The 25,147-nt window shown below is 40.1% G+C and overlaps 1 protein-coding gene across 2 annotated transcripts in view; it reads right to left on the bottom strand.

The window, feature by feature from the left end:
- The window catches only part of EPB41L3 (erythrocyte membrane protein band 4.1-like 3), a 193,238-nt gene that overhangs the window by 35,760 nt on the left and 132,331 nt on the right, over nucleotides 1-25,147 (bottom strand). For both annotated transcript variants that reach the window (XM_012652120.1, XM_012652121.1), the window contains exons 7-14: nucleotides 24,101-24,319; nucleotides 23,607-23,694; nucleotides 18,710-18,862; nucleotides 14,939-15,036; nucleotides 14,102-14,277; nucleotides 11,127-11,293; nucleotides 7,279-7,839; nucleotides 2,018-2,071 (exon numbers count right to left, since the gene is read on the bottom strand). In XM_012652120.1, coding sequence (XP_012507574.1) covers nucleotides 2,018-2,071; nucleotides 7,279-7,839; nucleotides 11,127-11,293; nucleotides 14,102-14,277; nucleotides 14,939-15,036; nucleotides 18,710-18,862; nucleotides 23,607-23,694; nucleotides 24,101-24,319 — 1,516 coding nt within the window. The remainder of the gene's footprint in view (nucleotides 1-2,017; nucleotides 2,072-7,278; nucleotides 7,840-11,126; nucleotides 11,294-14,101; nucleotides 14,278-14,938; nucleotides 15,037-18,709; nucleotides 18,863-23,606; nucleotides 23,695-24,100; nucleotides 24,320-25,147) is intronic.

Raw genomic sequence — 25,147 nt, 5'->3', positions numbered from 1 at the left:
TTTGACACACAAGTTCCCACATTTTAAAATTTCTTGGAACCTTGATTTTCTTGAGCCTACATACTTAGAAATTTGGGAAGGGAGAAGATTAATATGGGATAATTAAGGAAGTTCAAAAAAAAGAAAAAAGAAATTAACTACTATCAACACCACCATTTCTTTAAAATGCAGACAGGACAATTTCTGAGATTTTAGAAATGTTTATCCCAAAGCCACTTCATTATCTTTATTTTTATCATTTTAAGGACCTGTCTAATCCTTGGGATTGGTATCTGAGTATCAGTAACTAGCAGGTAGGTCAATCCACATGTGCACGTGGTAGCAAAGCTGTGTTTCTCACTGTCGCTCTTGGACTCGGGGCCTGGGCTTTATGCCCCTGTGCTGTAAGAGGAGACCCACAGTGAAACTGTAGGTGAGAAAAGGGTCACCTCAAGCAAATGGCCTTAAGCAACTCATTTAGTCTACTGGTGTCTCGCTTTTCTTATCTGCCAAGGGGGACAAGGCTGTACACTGTGCAAGTCCTGCGCTGCGCCACTGCTGTGCTGCCACCTAACGAGAAGGACAAGTGTTTAAACAGTGTCATGGGGCACACGGTGAATTAGCGTGTCACAGTGCTGGTGACATGCTAATTCTTCAGTGCATGGCAGGTTCACGGCTCCCCATTTTGTTTTCAAGCTTTGCCATCTACCTATGGTATACGGAATCCCCCACATGCTTAAATGGTTATATAACATATTTTAAGGCTACTATAGAAATTTAAAGAATTATTATTAAACTTTTTTTCATTTATAGCAAATACTGGGATTCCAGTGAAATTTATTGAATGTATTATCCTGTGGCTACATGTAACTCTTACAAAAGCAAGGTGTTGTTTTGTTATATTTGGCATAGAAAATTATTAACTTATGATAGATTTATATATGACTGCTTAAAAGAATCTGGATAATTGTTTTACAATAATATCTTTAACTTAAAAAAAACTATGATTTTCAAGCTTTAAACTGAACTCTGGCATTTGTAAAGAAAGAAACTTAATAAAATGCCATCATGAAACCTTTTTTTCTGAAGATATTTTCAATTAAGTGATGTACAGATACCACTTACAACATTTTTCATTCTTTCTGAATAGCCAACTAGAAAGTATTGATTGGAAAATGTAAAAAAGAACATATAACCTAAAGTAAACATTATTAACATAGTAAAAACTAAATTCTGCTAGCCAGGATATAAACATCTTGACTTTCAAGATATAGGTAAATACTGTTTTTATAGAAATTTTAATTAGTTACCGATAGAGCAGATTTGAAAAACAACATAAGACCAACACACAAACACACGCACACTCACAGAGACATAGGCATGTTTAATGTACCCTAAAGAATAAAGGAGAAATGATAGTCTCTCTCTTATTACCGTTCAATGTGTTACATATTTTTAAATCAAGTGCTGATTTTCTTTTCCTTAGAGAATTCATTTCTTATGAGTGACCTAGGCTATAGCCAAAGGATACAAAAATGAATTAAGTATTATTTTAACAAGAATTATTTCAACATTTGGGATTTAAAAATATATCTGTATCCAGCCAATAAGCTAATTAAATTAATTGTGATCCTTCTTCCTTCTCAACATGGCTATCATTCATACCTAGCTTCTCACCTGCGATAGGAGAATTTTTTTTAATAAACATAGTATCAGTTTAGGCAAGTGGTTCTCAAAATGTGATCCTAAGATTAACAGAGTCATCGCCTGGGAATTTGTTGAAATATAAATACTCAAGTCCCACTCCGGCTCTTCTAAATGAGAAACACGAGGCTGGGACCCTCCAGGTGATGCTGATGTAGGCCAGAGTTTGAGAACCACTTGCCTATAAGCAGCAAAATACATATATAACTCCTACTATTACAGTCAGAACTGATCTCCTCTCCAAAAGCTGGTATGCAGAGTTCTTAAATGCTGAGTCACCCCACAAGGCATTTTGGTTAGGCAGCCACCAGCCACCCTCAGTCGTGACACCAACCTCGGTGGCGGTGGTCTCCCCATCTGCCGCGGTGTCCGTGCGCTCACTGTCAGTCTGTGGACCACAGAAGTGATCGGGTTCCAAGAGCAAGGCAGGGATAGAAAATAAACCATCTGGTCAAACAGGGTCTGGCATAGGTCAGACAGTTCATTTTCCTCCTCTGTGATCTGTATCATGTTACCATCCCACGAGAATGTGGGTTCAAGCAAAAGCAAAAAGAAGGGCCAGAGCTGGGTGTCGTTGGCAGAGCTCACTCAGAGGAAGACCCGAGGCGCCCAGCCTGCAGGAGCTGCAGGAGCTGCACTGCCCTGTCTGGTTCTATGTCTCCGGAAAACCAATTTGTCATCCCCACCCACTACCTTTTAACTACAGCCCAGAACAAGATCTCTTAAAAGTGTTTAATGCAAATAAAATTAATGTTTATATATTTTATTCCAGTAATACGTCACATTAGAAAGGTAAACAAAATGTAAATTTATATTAAAAGCTACTGTAACAGTCACTGGACTTTCAGCCCCTCATTTATACCATTTTGGTAATTTATATCCATTTATGGCCATAAGGCTGTCTGCATTACCTATTAATTACAAAAGGCGCATGCCAGTGACTCATGGGCATATGTTTTATATAAGAAAAATGTAACTCAATTTTCAAGTAGCATTGCTAACTAGATGTTTTTAAGACTATATGTTGTGTTTATTTTGCCCCACCCTCCAATATAAAGAGGTATATCAAAGTATGTACTTAAACATCTTGTTCCAAAATACCATTCAAATGAAGCAAATAATAATAATTTTAAAAAATAGAGAAAGAGAGAGACATCTACTTGGAAACAAATAAAACAAAGCACAGCATTTGACAGAGCCTACAGGTTTTTAAGGGAGAATGAGAATAGTCATTTCAGGACTGGTTTTTAATCTGTTTCATAGGGGTTTATGATTTAAAACAAAAACTATTTTTTCTTGAGTAGAGCCATGGATGTCTAAATGCCCTGATATAATATTGACTGACTTCCCCTCCACAAACACCAACTCATAATTAATAAAATTCCCTTGATCAAAAATTTGTAATTAATATTTTGAAAACAAAAATCAGAACTGGTAGTCTAATAAGATTATGAATCTGCTTCTTAAAATAATCTCTTATTCTGAAGAATAAGAAATGTCAAGAAGGGACGACTGGGACAGTGTTGTTTCCATTGACATGACTGGCGATGCTGATTGCTTGGCCCTCTCCTCAAGTTTCATCTTACATATTCCTGAAAGAAACGGAGTCGGGATGCACTCTCGGCACCTGGGCCCAAGGACACCATTCTGGCAACCCTGCCACCAAGCCCAACATGATTTTCAGTAGGTTGGTAAAGAAAGCGTGCTGACACATTTTCACGACCTGACCAGTTCAGTTAACAACTGGGGGTGGGGCGGTTATTAGTTTTCCTGTAAGAGTGATCGTTGCTATGGTATTAGCATGGCTTCACCAACTGACAGCCGGGAAAGGCCAGTTTGAATTAAAGAGAGACTGGCTGTTTGTTCAAATGTACAGAATAACTCCAAGATCTTAGGCTTTCATGAAAAAGTAAGAATGACTTGTGCTTAGTGTACTAATTAGTTACGTCAAATACTTCTAAAGTTCTTGAACATACTTCTCCTCCCTTATAGATTATTTCTCTCATGGTTTTAAAATTCACTCAATTAACTTTCAAGTATCACACCATTAGAGTACATAGTTAAGAGTGAGAGGGGTTTGATGTCAGACTGACAGGAACTCAGATCATTGTTGTTCAAACCTGTGACACACTGAGTATTTTTCCTATTTTAATCCCAGCTTCCTTACTGTAAAATGGGGGAAATAACAGCCCTAACTGTATTGGGTAATGGATGCTGTAATGTCTGACACACACAGACCTAAAAACGCCTATAATAATTGTATTAATATTAATATGACATAATTAGGACCACTATTTTTCCTAGCCATACACAAATAGCTTAGTCTGTTTCTAAACTCTCTCAAATTCCTACTTAGCATTTAGTCAGTCAACAGCATAGTCCTGATCAATAGTCAACAGATGAAGTAATAAAGGCTGAACAAAGCAGCTTTTATAGCAACTGTTATTTATATAATGTACTATGACTACACAAAACTGCAAATGTACAGCACAACATAAACTATCATATAATACTATGTTTACATAATTTAAAATGTTATAAATCAGTTGACCAATTAGTTTTTCTTCCAAATTCAAATCCACCTCCTTTTTCTTTGTATCATTAAAATACTACTCAGAAATTCACAGATAGTCAACATTTTATAGTATGGGGAGCTACATTCATCTTATGTTTCTTGATAGATGATTTGATATTCTGCCCCTTCTTATCTGACCATTCTGAAAGTACAAAAGGAAAAAAACAACTGGCCAACAGCTTTATCATTTGAAATGACTAAGCCTTTTTATACTGGGTTTAACTCTTGAGAAAGGCTAGAACTAATTAAGCCACTATAACATGTAAAAAAAAATGTAAGCAGTGATGATACAATGTTTAAAAAAAGTTATGGTCATTTGTGATTTTGCAAAATCAAAGTGACAGAGCTGAATTGTATACTAAAAAGTCACCCAGTATAGCTGCCAACGTGCTTGAGGCCTAGAGAATTAAACAGGCCATGTAAGTAAATGGGATTTTTTTTTTTTTTTAAATGAATGACCTAAATACGAGTCCTCTAGCTCAGCTTGAACTGGAACGTACAGCTCTTAACACTTAGAGTTAAGAGACAACATTGCACAGATGGCCAGATGCAACGTCTAGTGGCAGGAGAGCTGTAATAGGCTAACTAAGGCTGCAGAGGAGGGTGAAGAAGACTGCAGTGGTGACAGCTAACTCATGGTTTCAGAGGTTTGCAGTAACGAGGACAGTCATGACTGGGAAGCTCTGGTCACGCGTTCACTAGCTTGTAACAATTAACTGCTGTGATTTGTTTTGCCAATGTAATGCAGACATGCCCAAGTTTAACATTAATTCTCATGCACTGATTACAACAAGATGTATACCCTGGATTAGGCACAAGATCTGTGTGGTTTGCTATATAAAAGTTCAAACAGTTATTTAGAATTTAGAAAAGCATAACGCAGCAATCTTTTCTGCTTCATGTTAGCTTGATGGCTAACTCTAGTGCTAAGGGAAAATATAGCTCCATGTTAGAAATCAGCTAATATACTAAACAGTCATTGTAGATAATATTGTGTTCTTAACTGTAGTGTGTTCTAGCCCTACACTGTTTGATAATATTGGCACTGTGAGAAATAGGGATTTTAAAACTCAGGATTTATAGTAGTTCTCGAAATATTTTCCATGTATAAAAATAGTTATTTACAGATATCTATATATATGTCTATATATAGACATATATATGTCTATATGGAGCTAATCATCATACCTGAGAACCTGGACAAGAACTCTTAGGCTAGGGGCCGGGCGTGGTGGCTCACGCCTGTAATCCTAGCACTCTGGGAGGCCGAGGCGGGCGGATTGTTTGAGCTCAGGAGTTCGAAACCAGCCTGAGCAAGAGCGAGACCCCGTCTCTACTAAAAATAGAAAGAAATTAATCGGACAACTAAAAATATATATAGAAAAAATTAGCCAGGCATGGTGGCGCATGCCTGTAGTCCCAGCTACTCGGGAGGCTGAGGCAGTAGGATTGCTTGAGCCCAGGATTTGAGGTTGCTGTGAGCTAGGATGACGCCACGGCACTCTAGCCCTGGCAAAAGAGTGAGACTCTGTCTCAAAAAAAAAAAAAAAAAAAAAAAAAAAACTCTTAGGCTGTATCAATTGAAAAGCCTAGACTTTTATTTAAAACACCTGTGAGATATTTTTTTCCTTCTGCTGCAAAGAAATGGTCATAATACCACTAAATATAGGTACTTACTCTGGCAATTCTATACACTCACAGGTGCGGCTCAAATTATGACTTTCTAGCTGAGCACAAAACTGAATAGACTTTCTTTCCTTTTTTAGTGTTGCCTTGACTCTGAATTTTTTTTTTAAATGCTAAGAGTATCTGGCTTGTCTCCGGCGACAACAGCCCGTGTTCTGCGGGAACAGGAGAGCCGGAGGGAGCCTGGGGAGAGGTGTGCGCAGGAGTGTGCATGACAGCGGGCGACTCTGGTGGCGGCTTCCGTTCTTTCTGCCTGTGCTCTACTTGAAGCCTGGAGAAAGGGAAACTGCTGGGCCGTTCACGGGGCTGTGGCGTGGTGGGGAAGGAGAGCAATTAAGAGGAAAAACTACTGCTCCCACATCAGCTCACAATTGCTCAGGTGAGGGACGGGAGCCCAACCGGTGGCAGTGTGCCTGCAAGGACAGAGGCTGATGGCCTGGGATCTTGCTGCCACTGTATCCATGCCTGGATGACAGCCACAGAGGCCTAGCCAACTTTCCTGACCTTACCACACAGTGAAAATGGGGAGATTTTTTTTTCTCATGCCGGCATTGGAAGAATCACTGCATCTGATATCTGCACTGGCATTGCTAACGCTGATGAGACTGCAGCCCATTTTTGTAACGTGGAGAAACCTTAATTTAGTCTTTTCCTGATTGTTTTGAACACTGCTGCACTGCGTGCAGTTCTTTTTGGCCCTACCGATGACTGATGTCATGTGGGTGTTTTCAACTGCTCTAGAAGTTCTTTTGTCCCAGCATATCGTGGGATCTGATCCTCCGACCTCTGTGAGTAACAATGACCGTCTGGCAACGTCAATCAGAGGGTGGGGGGTGCGTTTCAGAATCTCCAGGGGGGAGATGCATTTGTAATTTTGGAAAGCTACTGAGGTGACGATGGTGCTTCCCCTGTGCTGGGGCTCTCTCCCCCTCTCCCCTTCAATATCATTTCAGTTGAAAACTACTGATCTGTCTTCTTACATGTGACTGACTTTATTAAATGACAGCTGATCGGAACCTTTAACTTAGCACTGATCTTTTGCACAGCTAACGGGTTCTTTAAAATTGACTTCTGGCTGAGTCCTTTACCCCACATAGAACTCAGTGGGTAGCAGAACGATTCCAGATTGGGCTCAGACTGCTACATCCACATGGTGTTGTGCCTAACCCTGGGGCCCGGGTTGGACTCCCCAACACACAAAAACCTCAACATATTGGCACAGACAATAAATGAGGCTCTGAAAGTAGGACCACTCTCGCAGCAGCCGGCTAACACTGTTTCGGACCGAAGCACGGAACACGAAGGGGAAGCGTGTTCTATGCCGAGGTACACACCTCTTCCTCTGAACTGTCACTCGGGTCATTGTCTAGGGAGGCGCTCAAGGAGGCCGCCTTGGGCTCCAGGTAGCAGAGGCACAGAGCCAGAGGGAAGGAGAGAGTGAGAGCGTATGGCACTGAGAAGGAGGCAGACAGCAGAAAGAAAAAGATGAAGAGGAAACAGGGCACGAGCGAGGGTGAGCGGATCGGGAGGTAATGCTGCAAGCTCTGGGGCAGGAGGTTGGTTTCAGAAAGGTTGGGGAAAGAGAGGTACCCGTCATCATCTAGGAGGGAGGGGAAGGACTCAGGGAGCTGCAAGGAGAAGGAGAACAGGGTGGTCCCTTTGCCAGTTTGCTGTCTGTAGCTAAAAGCCACATCTTGCTCCCCTAGGTAAGGCTTCCCTTGGCCGTCAGAGTCCAGGGAGGGCTCTCCGCACACGTGCTCAGCTTTGGACGGCTCACAACCTGGCGGTTTGCACTCGTTCTCCTTACACCTCCTACGCAGCTCTGTGGGAGAGGCAGGGGCACAATGGGCTGATGGGGGTGACAAGGGACATGAGTCAGTGCCAAGCCCAGGTGACTGATGTGAAAGAGACAGAGAGAGACAGAAAGCAGCAACAGAGGTGCAAAAGGACAAAAAGAAAACTGCAATTAGTTAATTTTCTTACGGGTATCAATATAAAATTGTAAAACAAGAATTTTAGCACTAGGGTTGCTCATGAATTTAAAGTATCCAAGCTGCATGCCAATGTTGCCACGAATGGCTACAGTTCTCCCATTAGACCATCAAATACAGGGTGGGTTTTTTTTTTTTTTAAAGTCAGAACAGAAGGTATTTATGGGCAATCCCAAAGTCTAATTGTTACACATGATCAAAAAATTTTGTTTTAGGCCAAGAACTCCAGAAAGTTTTAGAGTTTTGAGACCAAACATAAATCTCTGATAACTTAAAATCAAGACTTTCAATAACCTTCCCCCAATCTCCAGATAACAGAGCTGTTACTATAGTTCAGCTGGGTTAAATGAAATTCAAAATTCCAAATTTTGATTATTAAAAGAAAAATCTCTAGCATTACTCCTTTCTTTGGTTAGTCAATTACATCCCAAACAGGTAAGTTTCTGGCCCCACTCCTATCTGATAAGCAGTTATAGTCAGGGGATTCAACAGTGAGCATTTCAGCAACTCTAATTCCCCACAAAGAATTGCGGTTCCCTTGAAAACTCTTCTATTTTGGCTCCTTTATCTAGGATGTCAGTGGAACTTCAACTCCAGTAAGTGGTTTCAACAAGCTAACTAGCAAAAAGAATGTATTTTCTTGTAACATGGTTGGTGTTTACTTTCTGTTATTTATGATCCATAAATAATAGAAAGATATAATTTCCTAGCCTTCTGATCTTTCTTAGCAGATAAAAGACATGTTCAGACCTTTGGTGTGAGCCCTAAATATAACGATAACAGCAAGCATTCCTACAAAAGTGCTCCTGCGGTGAGCTCAGGGTTTTATGGGGCAAGCCTAGTTCCCATCCCCTCTGGGCCCTGGAGGTCTCCACGACGAAGGCCAGTTTCCTCTGCAGGCAGCGGAGGGGCCACTGGACAAGGGGAAGAAGGAAAGACAGCAGCCCCAGGCAGGACCTGGGCAGGCACAGGAGCTGCTGTAGCCTGGGAGTTTAAGGCAAGGTCACCTGGAGGCTGAAGCTAATTAGACTTCTGCTGCTGTGACCGTGTGTGTGTGTACATGGTTTTTGCCTAGCGACCTGACAGCACGGAAATTACCCAACCTGCCTCGTGCTGGCTATCCAATCCTGACTTGGAGAGAAGAGGTAAATATAGCAACAGAAGGAAGGAAAATGTACAAATAAAATTATATCTGCGGCATGAAGGAAAGAAAATGCACCAATAAAATTATATCCTGGGCATATCACAGCATTAGAGGTGTCTCTTTTTACTGAGACAAGTATGTCTTTTCTCACACACTCACATTAAACACTGCATTTTAAACAGGAACCTGCACAAATTTCATTCAGCTAAGAATAATGTAGAAGTTACAAGCCGCCTTCTGCATGAAGACAACGGTCCTGCCGCAGCGAGGTGAGGCTGCCCGGTCACCCGGGAAACACGCCTCCTCTCCAGGCAAGCCAGGGGACCAGTCTTTTAAGAACTATTTTCAGTAATACAGTTTCATGTTGGTTAAAAAATAAGTACCTTCTATGATACTTTTTGAAGGTGGAGAAGAATAATAGGAAGGTTTAACCTTCTGTGCTGCCTTCTAAAGTGGTTTTTTAAAGACAGCTTTGCACTGGGCACTGGAGCCAGCTGTCACCTAGGTAAGCACTGGATCTCAGCTGCAGCCTTCCTGAAGGCGTCCACTCAAGTGCTGCATTCTCAGGGACTCAGACTCAGACAGGGGGAGCTTTTTTGTCTTTTTATTTTCCCCTGGCATAAGCAGCACAGAGTGAGGATAGCTTAGTGCTGCATTTTACACAAACAAATTGGTGGTCTTTTAAAATCAAGTAAAATGAGACTGCCTGGACCTATTATGGTTGCAAACTAACAATCATTTACTTTTATGCCACTTCACTATATTTATACATCCATGGGAATCTTATGTTGGCCTGGGTGGTTTCAAGAAATGTTGAAATAACTAAGTAGAAGAACCATATATTTACTTTTCAGGTGGATTATCTTCTTTTCCTGTCCCCTTTAAAACTTGCCTTGACTCAATTGAAGAGTGTAAAAACAAAATTCGGAACAAAGCACATTTTAACAGCAAAAGTGATCCGAATATCCCACCCTGTGCTTATTTTTGTTTGTCAAATAAATGATCTTATCCTTAAAAAAGGAAAAAAAAAGACGATGGACTGGGTTATTTGGAATATTGTAACATAACTACAAAAATTATTTGTTTATCCACCCATTAAGATGTTGCTGCTAAATTCTTGTGAAAAGGAACACTGAATGTCCATAGAGTCTGAAATGGTGATTCCCTATCACAAAGATCTATATTTAAAGAGCCAGCGTGCAAACGAGCACTCGTTAATCAAACTTAAATAACTGTGGGTTACACGAGCATTTTCATTCTGCCTTTTCCTCTAACTCTACGCTCTGTGCATTCCAGGAGCCACTTGTTTTTCCATTATTATTAGCTTTAAACCTCCCAATGTGTCTTTTGATTTTGATTTTTCTGAAAAGTTGCTTTTGAGTGCTGGATCACTGAAAATAAACATTTAAAAAGAAATTTAATTTTGGGTGAAATGATGTCACAAAATTTAATGAATATAAAATACCAGAAGAAAACTGCTGCCAAATTTACTTTTTCTCTTCTGGTGCAATCTTCTGCCTTAATATATCCTTTTTCGAAACACGGCTACTCACTATTTTGCTGATTAGATTACAAGTCTAAGTAGGGAACAATGTGTGCACACAGGCTACGGTCACTCAAGGCACCTGCAGTCAGAAGAACAGCAATGTGATTACTATGCGTCTAGAAAAATATGCCATACTTGCGTAGGAGAATGGGGCCAGAAACAGAGAAAACAGCTTTCGTGACGGTTCTGAAATATGAGCCCAAACAGAAACGTGTAATACGCCACCAAAAGTCTTTTTAAGATACACATACAGGACAGCTGTTGAAAGTCTTACACAGCATACAAGTTGTTAAAATAAAAATTTTCAAAGAGTCACAAAGAATCTCTGAGAGGAAAAATGTTGAAACAAGAATAAGAATTTAAAAACTGGCATATGAATGTGACCCGTACTGATATATGAACTACCCTAAGTCTGAACACATTCCTGGAATATTCCATCAGTATTACGTGGTCATTCTTAAAAGCCGGAACAAGCTCTGGAAGGCAGCCTGGGAGCTATACCTTTCCCTCGTGCCGGATGGCCGAGACAGGCGTGACTTCCTCTGCCTTCTTCCGTCTGTCCTCTTCCTCGTCCCGTTCCTCCTCAGCCTTTTTCTCTGGAGTCACAGTGGTGATCAAGTTGGTCTGAGAGATGCCCTTTGTTGTGGCGTACTGGCCAGTACCAACCTCTGCAGCAGACACAGAATCCTTCATGTATATTTCATGGTTTTCATTCACTGATGCTAAAAGCAAATACAATTGAAGAAACAAAATCTGAAATAGTGAAGTCAGAAGACAGATGAAAAACACCAATTGTCCCATTACTGGGAAAAAAAAAAGTACCACGACAAAATACCAGGTTTGTCTTGAAAAGCGAAATGAGCTCTGCAGGCACCTCTATCTAGGCACGACCGTAGATCCACCTTTCTGCATTACCTATCCCAGTGTTCTAACATTATGGAAATGCTTATGTCTTGAAATCCCAGAATAATTCTCATCCACTCTCAGACTCTCCAGGGAGAATGGGTGTGAGGGGGAGGTGAGGCTGTTACCCCAAGTCACTGGTGGGGCTTGAGCGTCGGCAGTTGGTGGCCAGTTCCACAACTAATACCAATATTTGCAGTAGACAATTGCTCTCATACACTTGACTTTGAACATATCTTTGGAAGTGCCCTTCAGCAAGGAACACCGAACTGGTTTTATTATTATTATCATTAATGTTGAAAAGTCTATCACTCCTATAATATAAGAGCCCCATGGATAATGACAATTTACCATCTTGCCAGAGATTATAAAATTCAGATGGCAATTCCATTCAACTAAAGAAATGTTTTAATTTCTATTGCCTTTTAAAGAGAGTACCATAATATGCATATACGTTTATTCATCTCTAATATTTTGGGAAAAACAAATGTTGTCAAATGAAATTCATGCAAATGCAAAACATGCAAACATAAGAGATATAAGATATAGCCTTTTGTCCCAGCTAAAATGTCTTAGTGAAAAAATGCTTAATTTAGTTAAATTTTAAAATTTGGTACCCACTCTTTTAGGTTTTAGATACCATAAAATTTATTAAAACTTATAAATACTGCTTTTCAAATAGACAGTAGCTAATCACAGATAAAATATAATCTGCAATTATATTTTAGGAACTTTAAAACATAATAAAAGAAAGGATTCTAAGATGAAATCCTCTCTGAAATCCTTTTAATAGCTAAACTATGTCACTAAAGTATCTTCACTAAGATATTTTGTATCTCTATACTGATGAAAAAGCTCATATGTGACACAGCTTCCAAATGGACCAGTTAGGCTATTCTCTGTAAGATGCCACCTTGCAAAAAAGCAGTTTATCTTGCAACATGCAGCCGTGACAGCCAGCTCAGCAGTGGCAGCAAACATACTAGGGCTGGCAGCACGGCAAAGAGTGAGAGACAACACATACTAACATCACTTTTGGGCAGGGAGGAAGAGACAGCATGATATTAGTACATTGATTGCACAATTGTCTTCTGTCTTCTCAGCAGTCATTATCACAAAAAAGGTCATGAAGAAAACAACACTGACAACAAATGTGTTCCCTGGGGTGCACGTCACTGAACAAAGTGGATGGTATTCAGGAAAAAAAGGTGTGGACTTTCTACAAAAGTTCCTCAAATACTGACTTACAGAATATACAAATAGTTAACAGAGATTTTTCTAAAGGAGAAAGAGAGTCAATGAGACAAAGCTTCAATGTTAACAGGGATATATCAGTATCTTCATTCAACTCAAAATATTCCTGATAAATATTTTATTCCACAGTGTTGGCTCTAAGTTTGATATTCCAGAAACTCTTAGAAGATACAGAATGGTAATTAACTTCCTAGGCCAACTCACAAAAGCCTATAAGAATAATTATCAATATAATCATTGAGATAATTATGTCTATAACAAGAGTACTTTCATATGTATCTGACTCACACTTCACAACAACCCCGTTGAAGGCTGCCTTACTCCCATTTTACAGATAACTAAAACTGAGGCCTGGAGAGATGAAATCATTTGCTGAGCCTCTTTGAGGAGCAGTGGCAAAAAAGGTGGGAAGGGAGATGGTCCCAGGCACTTGTAACTTTTATTTATGCTTTTGTTTATTATTAAAATCTTACACGCACACTAGAAACTTCGAACTCTTTATTTGCACAGGATAAGGTCCTGTATAAAACAACTACTCTCCAGGTGTCTGGATTAGAAGGCAGAGTCCTGGCCACGATTCAGTTCCTAAGTATTACTATAGCTGGCGCGCCTCGTAGCAGAAAGCACACTTCCACATTACTCTGGACAGCAACGTAAAACTGTTAGACAAGACAAAAACCTACTAAAAACTCATTGTTATCCCCTAAAAAGGCAACTTGAGCGATTATCTCCTTGTTTTACTTATCTGATTTGGCAGCACAGAGCCCTTACACAGCAATGTTCTCGGAGTCCACCTGGTGTAGTAATGAGTAGTAAGTAGGAGACTTTAACTTAGAGCCCTTTGCTGTTATTTGATGCCATCCTTTCTTCCAGCTATTATCAATTGGCTGATAAAGTCCACATTTTATTCATAAAAATTTTTTAGCAGAGATAAATTTAACTTACAGTTTTATGAAACAAATAGTCTGAGACAAACCTGCTAATCCTCTAAGATCTGCCGGCACAAGATTCAAATTACTTACAGAGTATGTGGCTACTATAGTTAGAATAAGAGCATCTTTCTCTAAATTCAGGGGGCGGCTTATGGAAGTTACTTTCTTCATTCCCTAAGTTCCATTCTTTTATGTAATTTTATACAGATCTACAGACATCAGACTGACAAAGACACTTTTTGGAGACTTAAAAATCTGCCGTTCAGCCACAGACCAACAACTGCTTTTCAATTTACAATATCCAAGAGGATCTCTGTTTATTGAAAGCTCATGGTGGTTTCACACCCTTTCTCGGGTAGCTGCTAAGGGCCAGCACGCGATGCCTACCTCCATCCAGGCTGCGAGACATGGTGTAACGCTTGCTAGACGATCGTTCAAAGTAAGGCGCCGGGCGGTCTATCAACGCGCTGGCTCTCCTTGTTTGGGCTTGTGTTCTGCCACTATAACGAAACTTGGAACCCAAGGTTAGGAATTTCTTTGGAGGTGCTTCTGGTAACAACAGTCTAAAGAGATTAAAGAAAAACACCAGAAAGACTAAGTCAAATATTAAGAATACTTTTTACTCTGTCATGAGAGGTAATATGCTTTGTGTGCTAAAGGTTTAACATATGACTTGCAGGTAAATGAATCTGATTTTGTAAAAAAAAATTAATTTACATAGTATATGTCAACTAGGGATGTTGTAGAGAGGATATAGACAAAACAGGGGTTGCATTACACTAGGTGAACTTTTAACCTTCTGTGCAAGTGGAAGGTCTATGGGTCCAATGGCAATTAAGTAGGTGATATTAGCAAAAACAAGAGTGACAATTTGTTATTTTGTAGGCACAAACTTGATGGGCCTAGAAATATATGTGGGTGAAGGAGTCCAGGGTATTGAGAAATTATTGAAATAGTAAGGAATGGATTGGATACTTGAAATGGACATCTTATTAAAAATAATAAAGAAGGTGGGTGGGGCAGATAAGCATATGATAAATTAAGGAAAATCCTTCAAGTTTAGTCAGAAGTTCTTTTTGGATTTTTCGTCAAGAAATCTGGTGACAATGAACTTAAAGGAACAGAAAGCATATGCTTCCATATTCTTCCCAGCCTTTTTCAGTATAAGCAATTCCAATTATCCCAATTCTTCCTCAGGGAAAAAACAAAATGGCCTCTACCTACCTGAAAAATGTATGGTGCTCGACACATACTTTCCATAAACGCTTGGCAGCTCTATGGTTTGGCAGCTTAAACCCAATGGTGCTTTCAAATTGTTCAAACTAAATTAAAAAAATACACTGAGAGTAAAGTTTGGAATTACAAATAACAGAACCCTGCAAATAATTTACAAGAACATAATACCACCACAATTTTTTATTTACACAGTAAATAAATTGCTATATGCACAATTCATGGTATACACATTAATTCATTAAAAAAACCTTATTATCTGTCTCCTTAAAATGCTGCAGGCATAGACGGATGTTATGCATGCGGTAAATGTTTTCAGCACAAGTATGGATCTTATGCAAACGAAACACACAGAAAAAAAAGAGAGTATTTGGATTCCTTCCAGAGATCGGTTTGTCCTGATCTCATTTTTAAGCTTTATTTTCGTATTTCTCAATGACACGATGACTTCAACTGGAATGTATAGAAATGAACAAAATGTTTACAAACATAGTCTACAGCGTTTTTAGAAATGACATTTTCTCCTAGTATCTGGCCAGGAAATACGCGTACTTCTTAGGTATTTGAGGACCTGGTGTCAGATACCGCAGATTTATGTGTTCCACCATGGATTATCACGATAAATGCTAACATCTCTCTATATTATACATAAGATCAGAGATGGGAAGAACATATTTTTCAACCTGTATATTTCAGATGATACTCTATTGGCCATTTGATTTTTCAAGGTGAAATATCTCATCTGATTTCCTGCATAACATGCTTTAATATCATTATTACAGGTGCACAATAAATTTTTATTTTCTGAGGAAGGGAAGCATCAGGCCACCAGAGGGCAATCATCTTAAACAGTAAAGACTTCCCCAAAGCACAAAACAGCTGGACTATTGATGTAATCTATAGCAAAAAGTAACTTATGTGGCAAAGAACCAAGGTGAGGGGTCATATGCACAGTGTGAGATGCAATCACGCTTGACCTCTATTTCGTGTGTGTTGAGATGGCTGGGGTACTTGGGAATTCATGTGCAGTGCTGGTTGTAAAAATCACTACTGCTCGAGTGACCCAGTCAAGACAGAAGTACTGTGGCTCTTGGCTACACCATCATCCATTTATTCATCCTGCATCTGATATGCACCACACACTATGCTAAGGCCAAGGGTTCTAAAGAAGAGTCCACTTGCTCTCTGCTGCCAAGAAGCTGGGAAGAGTCTCTTACTACGAAGTTACTTAGGCAAGGATGATACTACCCCTAGACTTTTTGAATATTTATCTCTTTGTGCTTTGAATCCATTTCTTTCAACCTCTTTAGAGCCCATGTGCCATGAATAATTTGTTCTTACTCATTCTTCTCAGCCTATAAATATGACGACAAAAAAGGGAGGGCAGGAAACCGACTTTCTCTGAGCCTGCGTCTGCTGGAACCACACCCCGTCTCCTCACCGCTAAGCTTCATGACAAAGAAGTCACTACCTACTGCCTCTGCAGCTCACTCCTGACCTCACCACACGCTGGGGGCTCCTCGCATCTTCCTGAACTCTGACATGTCATGATGGGACCTGTCAAGTTTAATGCGCTTTTGTCAGTCTGCATCCCACGCGCCCTCTCTGTAACACACAGCACTGCTGGTCAACAACCACTGTCCTCTGCAACTCAATTCCTGGTAATTCGTCAGTCTCTGTTCCTCCTCTTATTTCACCGGCCATTTTTCTTAATCTCCCTGTTTCTCTCCTGTCTGCTCTTCTCTCAAATAATGGTCTTATTCAGAGTTTTGGTTTTAGGGCCTCTTCTCTAACTTCCCTTGTGTGGTTTTTTTGTTTGTTTGTTTGTTTGTTTTTGAGACAGTTTTGCAGTGGCATCATCACGGCTCACTACAACCTCAAAGTCCTGGACTCAAGTAATCCTCCTGCCTCAGTCTCCCTGGTAGCTGGGACTACAGGCACACGCCACCATGCCTGGCTATTTTTTTCCCATTTTTTTGTAGAGATGGGGTCTTGCTCTTGCTCAGGTTGGTCTCAAACTCCTGACCTCAAGCAATCCTCCCATTTCGGCCTTCCAAAGTGCTAGGATCACAGGCGTGAGCCACCGTGCCCAGCCTCCCCTTGCTCTTTGAGTACCTTATTCCACGTCTAAGGCCTTCAATAAAATGTATACAATTGATAACTCTGTTACATTTCTTATTATGCAAAAATCACCCCCTGAAAATCTGTCCCAAAGGAATTTCAATCTTTTTTTGGAAATCCTCCCCCTTTTTTCCTCCTGTTTAATGTCATCTCTGTAGACTTGAGCATGCAAACTGAAAACCTCTGATTATCCTGGATTCTCCCCTTTTTAATCCCTTCCTCCATCTTGTCTCCAAGACCTACTGGTTCTGCCTGTGAAACTTCTCTCTCCAGTTTGCTCTCTCCATCCTATTCCCACAGCCTCTGCCCTAGTTTAGGTCTTATCACATCATATTATTAAGTAGTTGAATTTCATCAAGAAATTAATCATTCCAAAATATTCATCCAGTTGTGCCATGTCCTAATTTAAAACCTTCTGGGGTTCACTACTGTCTACTGATTTATTTCTCCAACTCTCCCTTCTGGCCTCTCACAACGCTACGCTCATGCCATGTCTACGGAGTAACATCGCACTCATATCACGGTGTTACCATTCAAAGTGTGAGTCTGTTTCTCTGCCAAATAGAGAATCCCTTAAGGACAGGAACAAGGTTATATTTATCTTTCTATTTCCAATGCCCAACATGGTGCCTGATAATTAATAGGTGCTCACTTAATAAATGTTCAATGAATTCTTTTGAATATATATTGGTTATAAGTTTAACATACAATCTTTAGGAAATATTGAAAAAACAATATAGTTTCAGAAATGTACATGAAAAGCTTACAGATTATTTCGGTCATCATAGACAAGTATGAGTTTATATTTACATTAACCATGATTGCTTGCTTTATATTCTAATTTTTTAAATTGCATTTTCCACCAAGAAACTCCTGTGGAGAGGTAGATTTTGAAGATGAGATAATTCTATATTGCACCAGTAAATGTTCAGAGATATAAATGAGCTAGAATGTTTGGGCTTTCATTGCCTCCATTATAGTAAGTATGCCAATTAGACATTGGAAGCATTTATTAACTGTTTCTTAAGCAAATAAAAGTTGATATTTACTCCTATTATGCACAAACCACTAGGGAGGATATTAATATAAGTTGATCATGGAGGCTGTTGCCCAAGGAGTAAGGATTAGTTAACAATTCTGATTCTTTCATTAGCTTCTCTGATCAAAAAAAAAGCCAAAATATACTGAACTGTGCAACATTGACGTAATTCACACTCATTGTCCTTTGTTCTAATCTTCTTCGTCCCTTTGAGTACGTGACATCTAAGCCATTCACTTTAGGGTACAACCAGATTTGCAGGACAAATCAAAAGGACATGGAAACATAACAAGGCACACAGGAGAGATCCATTCATCACAGCTTGAAATACACAGAAAATTATTCAGGAATCTGGATTTTATATTAAGATGTTTTTAAAAGCCAATTAATGCACATAGTAGGAAAAAACTGGAACATAATAAAGAAGAGAATGTTTTACTTACTACCGTTTACTGGACAAACCTACAGTAAGTTATCTCAGACATTAAGAGGTAACTCACCACGTTCCATGATGCTCCGAACTTACGAGCAGATGATTTAAATTTTTGTTTGCTATCAGGGACCTTCCTTCCCAATGTACGTACAAACGCAGGTATGCTTACCTCTCCCGGTCGGATCTTAATGTAAAAGTTGTTCCGTTTGTATGAAATTTTTAGAACCTTGGGCCAGGCAAACCTGTTTATTCGCAGTCGGTCACGATATATCAACAGACCACTTGCACAAACTCCTAACATAATTTCTACTCCTTCTGAATCCTGGAAAATAGCAGCAAGAAACAATGAATCAGTATCTCGCTTATTTCCACTTTTAGCTGGGTACAATATTTACCTGTACAACAGAACCTATAATTGACATTTAAATATGAAAAATACTGCAGCCATTTTTTAAACTGCCATTAAATAATAGCCTTTAAATAACAGCCTTTTAGTGAAGGTATTTATCACTACACAGATTTGTTAGAGTAAAATCTCCTTTCCCAGATATCTTAGATTTGCAACTTAAATACTGCACACCAGAAGGCCGGGCAGATGAAGGTGTGTTAATATCAGTAATAACAGTCACAGCTATTGCTTATTGAGTGCCAGGCACTGCTCTACATATGTGAATTCTTTTAATCTTCACTATGATATGGTGAGATAGTTACTATTATTATTCCCATTTTACAGATGAGAAAACTAAGGTACAGAGGTCCCCCTGAACATGGACAGCCTGGTGCCAGAGGCAGTACTCTTAACTGACATGTGTTCTAACAAGATGGGCCCTGTCCTTCCCTATGAGGGTTTTGGGTTTCGTTCCTTTAAAAAGAGTCTTGCTACACCATTATTTTTTATACACCATTACTGTCAGAGAGAAATTTCAATATGAAATATAATAGCTTTTTAAAAGTATCAATGCACTCCCCCCAACAACCTCGTTCCCTCCTACACAAACACACTGTCCAGTGGTAATCACATTTAACAACATAAATATAAATAAATTCTATATATATAGTTTTATATATATTTTGTGTATAGTTTTTTTTAAAGAGATCACATTAAAATTGCAACTTGCTTTTGCTACTTGCACATTACTTCATTTTTAAGTAACTTCCTAGGGATGTGTGCTGCCTGGAGGTTGGAGACGTTATAGCGAACTCAGGCAATATACCATACGTAGTCTTTCCCTCCTCAACGCTGCATTCCATTGAAATCAGGTCAAATGAACAGCTCCGGGGGCCCCGAATGGAGTAAAAAGACAGGACAGAGGCAGGACTGTGTGTGAGGTGAGTCTGCCCCTTGTCACACGGATGGCTGGAAGGAGGGGACAAAAAGGGTCGTGGGCTGGCCACACATAGGAAGCTACGCTCAGATCTTATGGCACACAATTGGCAGGGCTGTCCCCAGCTTTGAGTCACTCTGCAGCACCAGCAGAGCAGCGGGGAAAATAGAAGAATCCAAACAGGAGATGCTGACTCGTCTATATCGTGGGAATTTACTTCCTCAATCCTGTCCCTCCCTGCAAGGCACAAGATGGACATTTCCAGAATCAGAAATACATTGGTTCATCTTTGGGAAATGTACACTTACAAACGGAACATAATTGGTCTAAAATGAAATATTTTACCTTGGAAACATATCATTCCATTAGATACCAAATTACTCTACAGGAGAGGAAAGATTTGATGACAGGATATTACAATATAATAAAATTTGAGGAGAACTCAAAGACCAGAAACTGCCCACCATTTATTGAGGGCTTTAATTTGAAAGAGCAATTTAAATAGCTATATATAACCTGATGCTGACAAGGAGCTGTATTATTGACCTGTTAGAATGAAATCAGCCAATCTGTTTGCCCGGCCACTCAGAGGGACCACCTCTCGCCACAGACATGAGGAAGGACCGCTGGAAACTCTTTGCTTCGCTCTCTCTTTGATAACTATAGAATATAAGTTTAGGAATATGTTTTTGACCTACAGAGGGAAAGGACATTCAAAACCTTTTTCAGGAATAGATAAGAAAATGTTTAAATCGACCATTAGTGCCTTTGAATCAGAAGAAAACAATATCCCTGGTGGGGAAGACGAGGAAGGCTCCGATGCCCCCTCTTCCTGTCCTCTCCAACAGAGGCTTCTGTGTTCCCAAGTCAGTCTGTTATCTCTAGCACACCCTTAGCAAGTGGCGCTGACATAAACTCTCACTCGTCTTCCTGCTCCTGGCCAGCGAGAGCTGGCTGAGAGCAGGAGCTGTTTCACCTGCGACCTCAGCGCCAGCACAGAGCCTGCCTCGCGTGTACTCAGCACGACGAGTTTACTGAAAGAAAAGGTGAACGAGAAATAAAAACGGCAGGAATAAGTGGGATTTTAAACGGGATCAAAGTCTCCATTTCATTAATTGCACAGCAACAAAAAACCCCAATAATTTTCACAACAAATTTCCTAACACAGCCCCTAGTATTGAGATTAATTTGGTAAATCTTTTGTTTTAAACACTGTAACAACAGGCTTTCTTGGGGACATGTGCATTTCACTATCAATAAATATGTTTATACTCCCTTTAGCTGGGAGCACTGAGGGTAGATTTGGACAGTCTCAGTCTAGCATCATGAAAATAAAGGGGCACATTATAATATTTCCTTAATTTAAAATCACTGTTCAAATTTTGCCATCCTTCAATATCACTTTGTCCATGAGATATCCCATATAGATTTATTTAAATCTATAAATATAGATCTATATTCAGAATCTTATGTCAAATAAATGACTCTGACAAAGACTATTAAGACTGACATTAAGTGACAAACAAGGAGAGGCAGACTTCCAAAGAAAAAACGAAGCATTTAGAATAGGTCCTCCAAAACACATTTAGAAGAGGTTTTCCAAAACGTAAGAGCTTCATCTAATATGGGTATTCATTCTTCATACAGAGCTGTGGAGTCCAAGATCACAATTCAGAATTTCTAAATGGATCATAAAGCTCAGAGCATTTCATACCATCAACAGTAGAAAAGCATCTTGCTTAGAACCGGAAATTAGCTCTAATTCAATTCAGTAAATTTCCTTCTTCAAATGATGGAGTGTGGTTGCATGGGAAAATGGAGTCTATAACTGAATTATGTGTTATACTTAATATTCAGATAAAATCCTATAACAGCCTGGATTTGCACTTCCTTAATTCTCTTTCTTTTGAATTGGCATAATTTCAAATCACATTACAGAATGAAAAAGCAGCCATCTATTTTAATTCAGTAGCTATAGCAATGTTAAGTGATTTTATTTTTACTGATAGAAACACTGATGCATCCTGAGCTGCACTTCCTTAAATGTATACCCTAATCTTTTATTTACTTTTTTTTTTTCTGGGCAGTTAGTGAGTCAGAATTCATGACGTAACTCAAAAATAGCTTCAGATCCACTCAAATACTTAGGCTACCTTCCTTTCCTTTTTGCTTCCTTATCTTTGAGCCACCTAGGGAAAAATTCTAAGAGAAATAAAAAAGAAAAAACCTTGGTGTCTGTCTTCATTTTATTTTTAAACCCTCACCCTACCTTATGCCCTGCATAAAACGGAAAACATCTCTGTTATCTGAGTGCACAATAAGTGAAAAAATATTAACAACCTGCAAGTAAACAGAGCTACACCTGCTGTTGTAATTACACACAAATGTCAAAGAGGTTGGCATTTAATGTACCAGTGTATCCCTGGTACGGGTCCCAGCCACGTCTCAGGGATTTTGCTAGTACTCGGGCCTTGGGAGTACTCACCCTGGGTGATGTACACAGTGATCCCCACACAAAACCAATCAAACCTGCACTGGGTCAATGGCCACCACTCCCCTGTCCAAACTCACTGTGGATTAGTCTGCTCCCCTAACACCAACCAAAGAGCCGTCCGACTTCCAGCATCAACAGAACCCAGAGTGGGTTTTCAGGGTCGTGGAGATGTTTACTTGAGCAGAGCCAGCTGAAATTCTCTTCATTTCTAGGCCCTAAACCTGACTGCGTAAGACATTCACTTGCTTGGAAACCTGTCACTGCACGTTCTTGTGAGTCCCAGACCGTGAAATTGGAGGCTAATGCTGTCTATCAGAAGTCAAACACACATCCCTACACAGAAATGGTGTTATCTTGTCAGCCCCCATCAGAAGAAACTACCTCTGAACTTTAAACATTGACCCTTACACTGCTGAAGTGCCAGCGTCCATGTCTAGGATCCTAACACATTTTGCAAGCTTTGCTGATAAAAGTTTTCATAAAAGCTTCTCTGTATTTCCACAGGACTTTTATTCATGGCTGTTTAAACAGTAGACTAGTAGTGCGCATGTGTGTTTGCTCACTACTGAGAAACACAGGGATTCTAGAAAGGGCATGACACAAAGTCCAAGCTGCTCTATGCGTCCTCATGACTGTCACCCTCCTACGATCTAATTCCAACTTCTTTCTTCCCAAGACACTCGACCTGATATACATCTTTAACATTCCACTGATCACAAGTCAGAGAGGCAATCTGTTGGCCATCCAGAACGGGGGCGTAGACAGTACCTGGCATGTAAGAGATGTGACCCTCGGGTCTTGGACAACTGGACAGGTAGACAGAGAGGAAAGAGCAAGACGGTCAGAGACAGGCATATTCAGGGAAGGGCAGAGATGGGGACGTGGGGAGAGCAAAGAGCACGTGTCGGCAAGTGGGAGACATGATTGTGACAGGAGACGCAGGGGCTCGTGGGCTCAGAGCTTGTATTAGGTCAAGATCAGTGTCTAACTGCATCAACAGACAATCAGAGGCGCTGCCTGTCGACGGCTTTCAGTGGGCTGAGCCCGTGAGTAATAACAGTTTGAGCCATGAAGAGCAAACCCCTCGGCAAATATCAGAGAGCTAAATTTGTTGTATCACAGAGTAGGGCTTAAAAGGCAAACACAGATTTGAATCCCCAACGTTTTCATTTACATTAACTGAAGTAAAAGTCACCAGATTACAGCTATAACATTAAATAGAAAGTTTGGGGCTTAAAAATGCATACCTTGGCATGGTGTAAATCTACTCCGTACATGGACAGTTTTTTGGCATTTTCCAAGAAATGCATCTCTGCTTCTGCTGGCGTCATTCCTCTGATAAGAAAAAAAAAATGTTAGAATGCTGCTTTTCCTTCTTTATACTAGTTAGCTGCTTTTCCTGCAGCTGGTGGGGCTATAAAATTTCCCACTTGGCTCGATCCTATCTAACAAGAAAGCCCCCACCCATCCGGGCACCAAGAGAGACATGCTGTGCACCAGCAGGTAGACGGGAAAAGAATAACAAGGAAAACGGCTTTGAAAGAAGACAAGACACATGAACGCCTGGATGTTCTGAGTGAGAGCTCACCTACCCCAGAACTTTACCTGTGCACATTCTTACTCTGCTCAAGTCCCATTCTTAATGGACTCAGACCAACACTGGAGGAGACGGGTGGCGTGAGGGACGCCCACTAGTCAAGGCCCAACTCAAAAGGGTGTTCTCAGGGTTTCCTCCACTAACCTGTGGCTCTTGTGTAGCTCAATCACTTTGTCTTCCAGCTCTTTAGTGTGGTTTGGTGCAAAGCGGAACTCACTGATGTAATCGCTCCCACATTCATCGGGGTCGTAGTCTCCAAGTTCTGACTGGACGGTGTAGGAGCCCAGCAGGGCCAGGGTGACAAATGAGCAGGGCAGCCTTCCGGACACGATGTCATCGCGCAACTGTAAGCAGAGGTAGTACCTTCCGGGAGCCAAAAGGACAACACAAAAGGCCAGCATGAGGATAGATGAAAAGGAGATCATTCTGTGTAAACTGTGGGTAATTTCTCCCTGAGTAACTTCGGTAGGATAAATTTTCTATCTACAGAAAATATAATTTCATCTATATTTGATATAGAAACGAGGGGAAAATACTTGGCTACGAAATATAATATTTAAGGGCATCTAGAAACAAGTCAATGTTTATAATAAAACAGGGTTTTATTAACAAAGACAGTAAAAGAAATCTACGGACATATTATTCTAACATTTTTTAAAGTCAAATGAACAGTTCCCAACACATTCCCTGAAATTCTTGGCTGGGGAAATTATAGTATGAAAACGATGCTCTTAAATACAGTCATGAGTTACATGATGACGTTTCTGTTAATGACAAACGGCATATATGATGGTCCCATAAGATTATAAGACAGCTGAAAAATTCCTATTGCCTAGTGACACCGTAGCTGTCTTAACGTCGTAGCAGAAGGCATTATTCACGTTTGTGGTGATGCTGGTATAGACAAACCTACTGCGCTGCCAGTCATATAAAAGTCCAGCACGTATAATTATGAAACAGTTAATACTTGATAATGGTAATAAATGACTGTTACTGGTTTTTGTATTTACTATACTGTATTTTTTATCATTATTTTAGAGTGTACTCCTTCTACTTAAAAAAAGTTAACTGTGAAACAGCCTCAGGTAGTTCCTTCAGGAGGTATCCAGAAGGCTCTGTTGTCAAAGCAGATGACAGCTCCATTCCTGTTATTGCCCCGAAGACTTTCCAGTGGGATAAGATGTGGAGGTG

The sequence above is a fragment of the Propithecus coquereli genome, unplaced genomic scaffold (genome assembly GCF_000956105.1).
Source record: "Propithecus coquereli isolate 6110/MARCELLA unplaced genomic scaffold, Pcoq_1.0 Scaffold38, whole genome shotgun sequence".
NCBI lineage: Eukaryota > Metazoa > Chordata > Mammalia > Primates > Indriidae > Propithecus > Propithecus coquereli.
The sequence above is the reverse complement of the archived record's forward strand: the minus strand, read 5'-3'. Positions and strand labels throughout refer to the sequence as shown.